The 13823-nt window shown below is 37.0% G+C and overlaps 1 protein-coding gene across 3 annotated transcripts in view; it reads right to left on the reverse strand.

Annotated features, from left to right (window-relative positions):
* TBCK (TBC1 domain containing kinase) overlaps positions 1–13823 on the reverse strand; it is a 261067-nt gene that overhangs the window by 173149 nt on the left and 74095 nt on the right. For all 3 annotated transcript variants that reach the window (XM_033214930.1, XM_033214929.1, XM_033214931.1), the window contains 5 exons: positions 13557–13655; positions 11856–11918; positions 11219–11345; positions 10007–10057; positions 8653–8736 (listed from right to left, as the gene is read on the reverse strand). In XM_033214930.1, the coding sequence (XP_033070821.1) occupies positions 8653–8736; positions 10007–10057; positions 11219–11345; positions 11856–11918; positions 13557–13655 (424 nt within the window). The remainder of the gene's footprint in view (positions 1–8652; positions 8737–10006; positions 10058–11218; positions 11346–11855; positions 11919–13556; positions 13656–13823) is intronic.

Consider the following 13823-nt stretch of genomic DNA (forward strand, 5'->3'; position numbering starts at 1 on the left):
GGAGGCCAAGAGAGGATGGCGCTGAGGAACTGATGGGAAGCGAGACCTAGGACCATGCCAAGCTCTGCCACCTTGCCTACATCATGATGTTGGACTAACTACAATTCTGGTAGGTGATGTGCGTGTGTTTCCTCGAGAGCAGTTCAATTAAGTGGGGAGAAAGGCTCTATGATGTTCACACAATGTTCATCAATCACTATATTAGTTTCTTTTTTTTGTCTTCTTGTGACTAGTTTATTTAACTTAGCATAATACTCTCAAGATTCATCCACATTGTGGCATAGGTCAGAATCTCCTTCCTTTTTTTTTTTTTTTTATTATACTTTAAGTTCTAGGGTACATGTGCATGACGTTTATATCATGTATAACTCCCCAATGCAATCCTTCCCTCCTCCCCCCTCCCCATGATAGGCCCCAGTGTGTGATGTTCCCCTTCCCGAGTCCAAGTGATCTCATTGTTCAGTTCCCACCTATTAGTGAGAACATGCGGTGTTTGGTTTTCTCTTCTTGTGATAGTTTGCTAAGAATGATGGTTTCCAGCTGCATCCATGTCCCTACAAAGGACGCAAACTCATCCTTTTTTATGGCTGCATAGTATTCCATGGTGTATATGTGCCACATTTTCTTAATCCAGTCTGTCACAGATGGACATTTGGGTTGATTCCAAGTCTTTGCTATTGTGAATAGTGCCGCAATAAACATACGTGTGCATGTGTCTTTGTAGTACAGTAATTTATAATCCTTTGGGTATATACCCAGTAGTGGGATGGCTGGGTCATATGGTACATCTAGTTCTAGATCCTTGAGGAATCGCCATACTGTTTTCCATAATGGTTGAACTAGTTTACAATCCCACCAACAGTGTAAAAGTGTTCCTATTTCTCCACATCCTCTCCAACACCTGTTGTTTCCTGATTTCTTAATGATTGCCATTCTAACTGGTGTGAGATGGTATCTCATTGTGGTTTTGATTTGCATTTCTCTGATGGCGAGTGATGATGAGCATTTTTTCATGTGTCTGTTGGCTGTATGGATGTCTTCTTTGAGAAATGTCTGTTCATATCCTTTCCCCACTTTTTGATGGGGTTGTTTGTTTTTTCTTGTATATTTGTTTGAGTTCTTTGTAGATTCTGGATATTAGCCCTTTGTCAGATGAGTAGGTTGCAAAAATTTTCTCCCATTCTGTAGGTTGCCTGTTCACTCTGATGGTAGTTTCTTTTGCTGTGCAAAAGCTCTTTAGTTTAATTAGATCCCATGTGTCAATTTTTGCTTTTGCTGCCGTTGCTTTTGGTGTTTTAGACATGAAGTCCTTGCCCATGCCTATGTCCTGAATGGTACTACCTAGATTTTCTTCTAGGGTTTTTATGGTATTAGGTCTAACATTTAAGTCTCTGATCCATCTTGAATTAATTTTCGTATAAGGGGTAAGGAAAGGATCCAGTTTCAGCTTTCTACTTATGGCTAGCCAATTTTCCCAGCACCATTTATTAAATAGGGAATCCTTTCCCCATTTCTTGTTTTTGTCAGGTTTGTCAAAGATCAGATGGCTGTAGATGTGTGGTATAATTTCTGAGGACTCTGTTCTGTTCCATTGGTCTATATCTCTGTTGTGGTACCAGTACCATGCTGTTTTGGTTACTGTAGCCTTGTAGTATAGTTTGAAGTCAGGTAGCGTGATGCCTCCAGCTTTGTCCTTTTGACTTAGGATTGTCTTGGCAATGCGGGCTCTTTTTTGGTTCCATATGAACTTTAAAGCCGTTTTTTCCAATTCTGTGAAGAAACTCATTGGTAGCTTGATGGGGATGGCATTGAATCTATAAATCACCTTGGGCAGTATGGCCATTTTCACGATATTGATTCTTCCTATCCATGAGCATGGTATGTTCTTCCATTTGTTTGTGTCCTCTTTGATTTCACTGAGCAGTGGTTTGTAGTTCTCCTTGAAGAGGTCCTTTACATCCCTTGTAAGCTGGATTCCTAGGTATTTGATTCTCTTTGAAGCAATTGTGAATGGAAGTTCATTCCTGATTTGGCTCTCTGCTTGTCTATTACTGGTGTATAAGATGCTTGTGATTTTTGCACATTAATTTTGTATCCTGAGACTTTGCTGAAGTTGCTTATCAGCTTAAGGAGATTTTGGGCTGAGACAATGGGGTTTTCTAAATATACAATCATGTCATCTGCAAACAGGGACAATTTGACTTCTTCTTTTCCTAACTGGATACCCTTGATTTCTTCTCTTGCCTGATTGCCCTAGCCAGAACTTCCAACACGATGTTGAATAGGAGTGGTGAGAGAGGGCATCCCTGTCTTGTGCCAGTTTTCAAAGGGAATTTTTCCAGTTTTTGCCCATTCAGTATGATATTAGCTGTGGGTTTGTCATAAATAGCTCTTATTATTTTGAGGTACGTTCCATCAATACCGAATTTATTGAGCGTTTTTAGCATAAAGGGCTGTTGAATTTTGTCAAAAGCCTTTTCTGCATCTATTGAGATAATCATGTGGTTCTTGTCTTTGGTTCTGTTTATATGCTGGATTACGTTTATTGATTTGCGAATGTTGAACCAGCCTTGCATCCCAGGGATGAAGCCCACTTGATCATGGTGGATAAGCTTTTTGATGTGCTGCTGAATCCGGTTTGCCAGTATTTTATTGAGAATTTTTGCATGGATGTTCATCAGGGATATTGGTCTAAAATTCTCTTTTTTTGTTGTGTCTCTGCCAGGCTTTGGTATCAGGATGATGTTGGCCTCATAAAAAGAGTTAGGGAGGATTCCCTCTTTTTCTATTGATTGAAATAGTTTCAGAAGGAATGGTACCAGCTCCTCCTTGTACCTCTGGTAGAATTCAGCTGTGAATCCATCTGGTCCTGGACTTTTTTTGGTGGGTAGGCTATTAATTGTTGCCTCAATTTCAGAGCCTGCTATTGGTCTATTCAGGGATTCAACTTCTTCCTGGTTTAGTCTTGGAAGAGTGTAAGTGTCCAGGAAATTATCCATTTCTTCTAGATTTTCTAGTTGATTTGCATAGAGGCATTTATAGTATTCTCTGATGGTTGTTTGTATTTCTGTGGGGTCGGTGGTGATATCCCCTTTATCATTTTTTATTGCGACTATTTGATTCCTCTCTCTTTTCTTCTTTATTAGTCTTGCTAGCGGTCTGTCAATTTTGTTGATCTTTTCAAAAAACCAACTCCTGGATTCATTGATTTTTTGGAGGGTTTTTTGTGTCTCTATCTCCTTCAGTTCTGCTCTGATCTTAGTTATTTCTTGCCTTCTGCTAGCTTTTGAATGTGTTTGCTCTTGCCTCTCTAGTTCTTTTAATTGTGATGTTAGAGTGTCAATTTTAGATCTCTCCTGCTTTCTCTTGTGGGCATTTAGTGCTATAAATTTCCCTCTACACACTGCTTTAAATGTGTCCCAGAGATTCTGGTATGTTGTATCTTTGTTCTCATTGGTTTCAAAGAACATCTTTATTTCTGCTTTCATTTCGTTATGTACCCAGTAGTCATTCAGTAGCAGGTTGTTCAGTTTCCATGTAGTTGAGCGGTTTTGATTGAGTTTCTTAGTCCTGAGTTCTAGTTTGATTGCACTGTGGTCTGAGAGACAGTTTGTTATAATTCTGTTCTTGTACATTTGCTGAGGAGTGCTTTACTTCCAATTATGTGGTCAATTTTGGAATAAGTGCGATGTGGTGCTGAGAAGAATGTATATTCTGTTGATTTGGGGTGGAGAGTTCTATAGATGTCTATTAGGTCCGCTTGGTGCAGAGATGAGTTCAATTCCTGGATATCCTTGTTAACTTTCTGTCTCGTTGATCTGTCTAATGTTGACAGTGGAGTGTTGAAGTCTCCCATTATTATTGTATGGGAGTCTAAGTCTCTTTGTAGGTCTCTAAGGACTTGCTTTTTGAATCTGGGTGCTCCTGTATTGGGTGCATATATATTTAGGATAGTTAGCTCTTCCTGTTGAATTGATCCCTTTACCATTATGTAATGGCCTTCTTTGTCTCTTTTGATCTTTGATGGTTTAAAGTCTGTTTTATCAGAGACTAGGATTGCAACCCCTGCTTTTTTTTGTTCTCCATTTGCTTGGTAGATCTTCCTCCATCCCTTTATTTTGAGCCTATGTATGTCTCTGCATGTGAGATGGGTCTCCTGAATACAGCAGACTGATGGGTCTTGACTCTTTATCCAGTTTGCCAGTCTGTGTCTTTTAATTGGAGCATTTAGTCCATTGACATTTAAGGTTAATATTGTTATGTGTGAACTTGATCCTGTCATTATGATATTAACTGGTTATTTTGCTCGTTAGTTGATGCAATTTCTTCCTAGCCTCGATGGTCTTTACATTTTGGCATGTTTTTGCAATGGCTGGTACCGGTTGTTCCTTTCCATGTTTAGGGCTTCCTTCAGGGTCTCTTGTAAGGCAGGCCTGGGGGTGACAAAATCTCTAAGCATTTGCTTATCTGTAAAGGATTTTATTTCTCCTTCACTGATGAAGCTTAGTTTGGCTGGAAATTCTGGGTTGAAAATTCTTTTCTTTAAGAACGTTGAATATTGGCCCCCACTCTCTTCTGGCTTATAGAGTTTCTGCTGAGAGGTCTGCTGTTAGTCTGATGGGCTTCCCTTTGTGGGTAACCCGACCTTTCTCTCTGGCTGCCCTTAAGATTTTTTCCTTCATTTTAACTTTGGTGAATCTGGCAATTATGTGTCTTGGAGTTGCTCTTCTGTAGGAGTATCTTTGTGGCGTTCTCTGTATTTCCTGAATTTGAATGTTGGCCTGCCCTACTAGGTTGGGGAAGTTCTCCTGGATGATATCCTGAAGAGTGTTTTCCAACTTGGTTCCATTTTCCCCCTCACTTTCAGGCACCCCAATCAGACGTAGATTTGGTCTTTTTACATAATCCCATACTTCTTGCAGGCTTTGTTCATTTCTTTTTCTTCTTTTTTCTTTTGGTTTCTCTTCTCGCTTCATTTCATTCATTTGATCCTCAATCGCTGATACTCTTTCTTCCAGTTGATCGAGTCGGTTACTGAAGCTTGTGCATTTGTCACGTATTTCTCGTGTCATGGTTTTCATCTCTGTCATTTCGTTTATGATCTTCTCTGCATTAATTAGTCTAGCTGTCAATTCTTCCACTTTTTTTTCAAGATTTTTAGTTTCTTTGCGCTGGGTACGTAATTCCTCCTTTAGCTCTGAGAGGTTTGATGGACTGAAGCCTTCTTCTCTCATCTCGTCAAAGTCATTCTCTGACCAGCTTTGATCCGTTGCTGGCGATGGGCTGCGCTCCTTTGCAGGGGAGATGTGCTCTTATTTTTTGAATTTCCAGCTTTTCTGCCCTGCTTCTTCCCCATCTTTGTGGTTTTATCTGTCTCTGGTCTTTGATGATGGTGACGTACTGATGGGGTTTTGGTATAGGTGTCCTTCCTGTTTGATAGTTTTCCGTCTGACAGTCAGAAGGACTGTCTGTTGGTCTGTTGGAGATTGCTTGAGGTCCACTCCAGACCCTGTTTCCTGGGTGTCAGCAGCAGAGGTTGCCGAAGATAGAATATGCTGAACAGCGAGTGTACCTGTCTGATTCTTTCTTTGGAAGTTTCCTCTCAGGGGTGACTCCACCCTGTGAGGTGTGGGGTGTCAGACTGCCCCTAGTGGGGGATGTCTCCCAGCTAGGCTACTCAGGGGTCAGGGACCCACCTGAGCAGGCAGTCTGTCCGTTCTCAGATCTCAACCTCCGCGTTAGGAGATCCACGGCTCTCCCCAAAGCTGTCAGACAGAGTCATTCGCGTCTGCAACGGCCCCGCTCTTTCCCCTAATGGACTGCAGCTATGCGCTGTCCGCAGAGGTAGAGTCTACAGAGACAGGCAGGCTTCCTTGAGCTGCTGTGAGCTCCACCCAGTTCGAGCTTCCCAGCGGCTTTGTTTACCTACTTAAGCCTCAGCAATGGCAGGCGCCCCTCCCCCAGCCTCGCTGCTGCCTTGCGTATAGATCGCCGCAGACAGCTGTGTTAGCAGTGAGGGAGGCTCCGTGGGCGTGGGACCCTCCCGGCCAGGTATGGGATATATTCTCCTGGTGTGCCTGTTTCCTTAAAGCGCAGTATTGGGGTGGGAGTTACCCGATTTTCCAGGTATTGTGTGTCTCAGTTCCCCTGGCTAGGAAAAGGGATTCCCTTCCCCCTCGCGCTTCCAGGTGAGGCGATGCCTCGCCCTGCTTCAGCTCACGCTGGTCGGGCTGCAGCAGCTGACCAGCACCGATTGTCCGGCACTCCCTAGAGAGATGACCCCAGTACCTCAGTTGAAAATGCAGAAATCACCGGTCTTCTGTGTCGCTCGCGCTGGGAGTTGGAGACTGGAGCTGTTCCTATTCGGCCATCTTGCTCCACCCCCCCTTGTTTTCAATTTTTGTGGGTACATAGTATGTGCATATATTTATGGGGTAAATGAGATACATTGATACTGACATGCAATGCATAATAAACCCATTCAGGGAAAATGAGGTATCCATCACCTCAAGTATTTTTCTTTTGCGTTAAAAACAATCCAATTATATACTCTTGGTTATTTTAAAATGTACAATTAAATTATTATTAACTATAGTCACCCTGTTGTGCTAGCAAATACTAGGTCTTATTTATTCTTTCGGTTTTTTTTTACTCATTCACAATCTGTATCCTCCAACTTCTACCCTCCACTATCCTTCCCAGCTTGTGGTAACTGTCATTCTACTCTCTATCTGCATGAGTTCAAATGTTTTGATTTTCAGATCCTACAAATAAGTGAGAACATGTGAAGCCTGTCTTTTTGTGCCTGGCTTATATCATTTAACATAATGTCCTCCAGTTCCATCCATGTTGTTGAAAATGACAGGATCTCATTTTTTCTTATGGCTGAATAGTACTCCATTGTGTATTAAGTGCCACATTTTCTTTATCTACTTGTCTGTTGATGAACACTTAGGTTGCTTCAAAATCTTGGCTATCGTGAATGGTGCTGCAGTAAACATGGGAGTGCAGATATCTCTTTGATACTGATTTCCTTTCTTTTGGGTATATACCTAGCAGTAGGATTGCTGGATCATATGGTAGGTTTACTTTCAGTTTATTGAAAAACTTCTAAACTGTTCTCCATAGTGGTTATACTAACGTACATTACCATCAACAGCATATGAGGGTTCCTTTTTCTCCACATCCTCACCAGCGTGTTATTGCCTATCTTGTGGATAAAAGCCATTTTAACTAGAGTGACATGATATCTCATTGTAGTTTTGACTTGAATTTCTCTGATCATCAATGATGTTAAGCACCTTTTCAGAATCTTGTTTGCCATGTGTATGTCTTCTTTTGAGAAATGTGTAATGAAATCTTGTGCCCTTTTTAAAATCAGATTATTAGATTTTTTTCTATAGAGTTATTTGAGCTTCTTATATATTCTGGTCATTAATCCCTTATCAGATGGGTAGTTTTCAAATATTTTCTCCCATTCTGTGAGTTGTCTCCTAACTTTGCTGATTGTCTCCTTTGCTGTTCAGAAGGTTTTTAACTTGATGTGATCTCATTTGTCCATTTTTGCTTTGTTTGCCTCTGCTTATGGGATATTACTCAAGATATCTTTGCCTGGACCAATGTCCTGGAGAGTTTCCCCAATGTTTTCTTATAGTAACATAATTTGAGGTCTTAGATTTGAGACTTTAATCCATTTTGATTTGATTTTTATATATGTTGACAGATAAAGGTCTAGTTTCATTCTTCTGCATATGAAGATCTAATTTCCTCAGAACGATTTGTTGAAGAGACTTCAAGAACAGTGAATGTTCTTGACACCTTTGTCGAAAATGTGTTCACTGTAAGTGTACAGATTTGCTTCTGCGTTTTCTATTCTGTTCTATTGGTCTATGTGTCTGCTTTTATGCCAGTACCATTTTGTTTCAGTTACTATAGCTCTGTAGTATAATTTGAAGTCAGATAATGTGATTCCTCCAGTTTTGTTCTTTTAGCTCAGGACAGCTTTGGCTATTCTGGGTCTTTTGTGGGTCCACATAAATTTTAGGATTATGTTTTCCATCTAAATGAGGGTATTTTTAACTTCTATTACATTACTTCCAAAAAAGAGTTCAGGAAATTATAGTAGAAGTTTGAATGTGGCTAAAGTTGTCCTGAATGAATTCACAAACAGGTTAAGCTATGACGTGAACTCTTAAGGAGGAGGTATATTTTAGGGAAGTTGAAGAAAGAGGGAATATATTTTGGGTATGCATGCATGGGAAATGAGATAAATGAAAAGTATTTTTAATACTCTGATTACACAATTAAACATTTAAACTTTTTACTAATTTACAGTGGACTTGCTCCATGGTGAAGCTTTTTGTGAGCAATTTTGATTGTGAGAGACATAAATGGTAGTCTCTTATTGTCTCAAACTAGCATGCCTGCATTTGAACTGAAATGAGATCAGATATCAAATATCCATTAGAAAAATACCATAATTCTTTGTGGATTTGGAGGAAAGACCAAACTTTCTAATTTCTCTTTATGGATTTTATTGGATGGACCATCATATTTTGGGGGTCAAAATCTTAAATTTAATCAAATATTACATCAACACACCAGTACATCAGTAGTTTCCCTGCAGAAAGTCATGGAAAGACATTTGCTTACCTTGTATTACATGTGAGTTGTCTTTTAAGAAGAAGTTATACAGATATTTGGGAATAAAAGCAGACATACATGCATAAGCCAAGGCTAAAAGAGAATAAGGCAAAGGCATGTAAAAAATTAGTTAATAGGGTAGATGACCAGCAGTAATGCATTCACTTAGCACATATTCTTTGAATCTATTAAATAACAGTTATGACAGCAAGTGCTAGAAAAACAAAGAGATAAAAGTCTCTATGTTTTAAAATAGAAAACATTTTAGACAACAGAAAATAATAATTCTATAACTTAAATTTTAAACTACTGTGGCAATCATTATCACACAATAATCAAAACTTTTATTAAGTTTATTACGTTGTTTCTTAAAATTTCTAAGCATGATCTTTATTAGTAAGTTATACAGACCTCACGATCCTTAATTGCTGCTGATGCAAACAAGAATCTACGAACTTTGGATTTAGGAATAGTGTTATAATTCACATTTTCAAACACAGACCCCTGACTATGCTTGGGTCAGTATGAGTGATAACTGGCTATGCCTAACTAAACATAGTAAAAAACTCTAGTTTAGATTAATGAGTGAGAATATCAGAGAACAGAGTATTTTAAAAATAATTCAAAGAGTAAAATTTCATTTCTCTGGGATTACGCTATTTCTACTTAATTCCAGAAATCGATGTAAATTCGGTCATGAAATAGATAGAATCTGAAAATAGGGAGATGGTCAGATAAAGCATCTAGACATTCAAGCTATATATAGTAACACACTCTACATGTGATTTCAGGGATCGGAGTTATTCGAATTTACTATTTATTGAAATGTCTACAATAATAAAGTTATTGCAGAAAGGCAGGGAAAAAAACTTGCCATTGAAAAAGGGCTGTCAAAAAATATTACATTAGTATATAAGTATTAGAATACAAGACAGACATAAGATAAATTTTTATAAATACAAAGTGCTTTATGGGCTCAGGAAGGAGAATAAGAAAAGTCTTCATTAAGGAAGAGGTATCCAAAATGATTATAGGCTTTGGAGATACAAGATTATGGAAAAGTGCCGCCATAATTGATTTCTTTAAAAATTATTTAGAAAGTATACTTAGACAAAAATTAATCTCTAAGGAATTTAGAATAATCAAATTCCACTAAATTTCTAGTAATATTTAGCATAAATGAAACTCTCCAGTAATAAATTAATCCTTCACATTTCTAAAATGAGTCTATAATAGATTATTTCACAGAAATCTACCAGGGAGAGAATAAGAACCTTAAAACAAAAACAAAAACCTTTCATGTCTGAATCACATATTTTAGAATATTATGTGCAATGATTATTTAAATGATAAAGAGGCTTACCTTCATTATTGAAGTTTAGATATAGGAATGGAGCACAGAGTGAGTCAAGACCTAATGCAGAGGGGTTGGGAGAAAGAAATCAAATAAATATAATCTAGTAGAATTGAAGATACATACCTTATTCAGTTCTTTGCATTACCTCCAAGTAGATTAAACATTAGAAGTATTATCTATCCAGAAATATGTCACCTCATGAGTTACTGTGGGGAGTAAGTGATAGTGTAGCACACAGTATGTGTCCAATATGAATCAGTTATTGTTATTATCCAGGTTATTATGAGTCAAAAAGAGAAATACAATAATAGAAAACTGGAAGAAAGTTACAATTCTTTGGATATTGTCCCATCTCTGATCCTAAGTGTACAATTCTGGCAATTACTTAATATCTTCTGACGTACGTTCTCATCTAGGAAATGGAGTTTCACCTATGTTCTTTTTCTTTGGGATTATGAAAAAAATTCTTTAAAAATTGTGAAGTGAATTCCAAATATATGACATTTCTTTTATTGATAATAATTATGTGCATGTATTGTCATGTTGAAAGAATGTACATAAATCTACCTACAACTGTTAGGAGGATATAGAATAGCTCTGAAATACACAGAGCTAAGAAAAATAATACCTTTATTTAAACTATGGCTAGTAAGAAATAGAGAACTGAAATATAAAAATAGCTGCTTATAACAACACATTCAAAAATAGGGTTGGAATAGGTTTCTCATTCTTTATCAAACACAAAAATAATAATGGCAAAGCCAAATAAAAGATATGAACCATTAAAGATACAAGGGGAAAAAAGACAATAAATAAAATGAGGACTTTAGGATGATAGCCTATTTTTAAGTCCTAATAGCCATGGTAAGTATAAATTAGAAATCATTAACTATAAGAATCTCAACTAGCCCCAATTGATTTAACAGTGTGTGTAGGCGTTTAAAAAATGTATCCACAAAGATGACAACAGCTCCAAGTATCTTTCTGCTTTGCTAATCAACTTGCATATTAAATATTATGTTTTTAAATGATATCTACTAGGATTTAGACAAAGATTTTAAAAAATGCTTGGATGTAAACTTCTCAAAAAATGAATCAGAGCTTCAATACTGACTTTTTCCAAAGACAAGGATGTTTACATATTTTAATTTTTTAAAATGTCAGTTATGCAACAATCTCCTAATACTCCAGAGGAGTTTTAATGACTATAAGAGTTACCTTGCCAATACACAAGATCAGGATGAGACACTACCCAGGCTTTTAATACACGCCTAAATTTTGCATGACCTTCTGGTGATGATAACAGTTCATCGTACTGATGACAGCGAGGAATATCCACTTCAATCTGTTAAAATAGCAAAATAATAAGGTGACACAGTGATTGTGTAATCAGCAATAAACCCTTAATCTTTATTCATTAAATAAGGAAAAGGAGAAGCCATAATACGAATTTCAAAACAGACCAACTTCTTAAGTGCCTAATTTTTTGAATTTTTTAATTGATCTTATGGAAACACTAAAGAAGTTGTATGTATACTTAAACAGAAGAATCAGACCATTTCTTTTGAAAGGTATGTGTTAATATACTTTTCAAAAATACTTTATAGTCTGGTCCAAATGAAGGGCAAATTTTTCAGATGAAGAACTATAGTATTTTTAACAAGGTAACTTGACCTACAGTCCTTTAAGGTATTGTTCTAAGTTATAAGCATAAGAGTTATGGTTTCTCTAACAATGTATGTATGCAGCAGTGTGTCTGTATTCATGAAAGAAAGAGGCTTTCTTCAGGCTCCTTCCTAAAATTTAAATATTTGACAGAATTATCTTAGGTTGCTTAAGAAAACCTAAATCATACTTGTCTATCTGTAGGAATTGGAGTGTCTTTATCAATTGCATCATACTTGGCATGAATAGCTCCCTGCAAAAAATAAAAGAAGATACATTAATTTATCATATCCTTAATACAACTAGTAATATAGAAAAATCTATTTTTTACAAATATCTATCTTTGGAAACCTACCTAACTACAGATAAGCACATTCAAACCCAGTGTAGAACTCATCTTAAGAGAAATTTTCTGTGTCTTTGACAATCTATGACGAAAGCCTCTGATAAGTCACAATTTGCCATTCTGCTGAGGCAAACTCTTGAATTATAAATACCACAACATGAACGCTGTGGATTACTTAGCTAGTAAGTATGTTTGGCTGACCTCCCAGCCCCTACAACATAACACAACCTTGTTATGTTATGTCTATAATTACATGATAGAATCATTAGGGCCTAGAGAGGTCATTTACATTTTTCAGTTACACACTGTTAAAAATTAAAAATAACTGAATAAATGACTACAAATTTTGGTCATGTTCTATAGGACCAAGCATGAAAAAAATATTATTATTCTGGCTTATCTTCATGGTAGAGAAAAAGCCAGGAAGTAGGGTTCAAACTCCGATATCTGCTATATCAATTTCTTTGAGACATTCATTTAATGAGAGTTGGAAAACTGATACCTGAAGTCCTCTTGGACTTTAGCATTATATTGTTCTACAAGTCTAATGATTACTGTATGATACTGAACCATTGGCATTCTTGTAAAGTAACCAACCAAACTCAAAGGTATTTGCAGACTCTTATCAAGGGAATCAGGCATGAAGAAAGGAAATTCTTCAAACAGAGAATTGAAAAGGATTAAAAACAGTTGAGGATTTTTAAAAATATTTTTCTTAGAGACAGGATTTAGTTCTATCACCCAGGGTAGAGTGCAATGGCATAATCAAGGTTCACTGAAGCCTCGAACTCCTGGGCTCAAGTAACCCTCCTGCCTCAGCTTTCCAAGAAGCTGGGACCACAGGCAAGTGCCACCATTCCTGACTGGAATTCTTTAAAAAGCAAGGATAATTATCTATAAGAGAATATAAGAAGACAAGATGACAAAGAAATTGACAAGAAATGAAAATATCTGGCTAGAATTTGGCCCATTATCATGATTGATGTCATCGGAGTTCTCTGTTAGTATTGCAGACCACCACAATTTGTGACACCTCTCCCTTCCTCACAACCACAGAGAAAGTGTTATAGAGGACATGGGAGCTATTTCTCTTGGTAGCACATTCCAGGTGGAACAGGTGTGCCAAAAGCCACTAAATTATGTTAGTGATTTTGACATGTCAGATTAGATTGAAAGATTTCTCCAAATTTAGAACCATTTATAAACAGATAATCATATTCTATAATAAGCATACTTTATAAGCAAGACTATCCACCTGTAACTGACATATATTCTTAAAATATTCCTTGGTAATAATCAAAACATTTTCTGTGACCACCATTAAATGAAATATTAAATAGTATAATCTAATAAACCCTTAATTATATATTTCTTTTCTATTGTTTTCCTATGTTCCTTCCACTTAAAATTGCCAAATATTCCAATGCTTATATTTTACTATATAATTTTCTAGTAACTGGAAAAATACATATTTGGAAAGCACTCTCCTTCTTCATCCTTTCTTAGCATAATTAATCAGCTTCTAACCTTTTCTTTTTTCCTTACCTCAACTCCCAGAAGAGCAGCCCAGGTTAAACCTCTCATAAGAGGAGGAATGTCTACTCTTGCTTCTTTCCAGATTTGATTTTTTTTATATGGATAAGCCTATATCAAAAAAGAAATAAAAATGCCTCAAATTACCTAGTGCCATCTTTTAGTCTAGACAGTTCTGAATATACCTGTGATAAAACTTAAGTGACCTGCAATAAATTTCAAAGTACGTGCAATTATTGTGTCTGGTGTTATTAATACATATAAATAGGCAGTAGAATG

This window comes from Trachypithecus francoisi, unplaced genomic scaffold (genome assembly GCF_009764315.1).
Source record: "Trachypithecus francoisi isolate TF-2019V2 unplaced genomic scaffold, Tfra_2.0 Lachesis_group1, whole genome shotgun sequence".
In the NCBI taxonomy this organism is placed as follows: Eukaryota; Metazoa; Chordata; class Mammalia; order Primates; family Cercopithecidae; genus Trachypithecus; species Trachypithecus francoisi.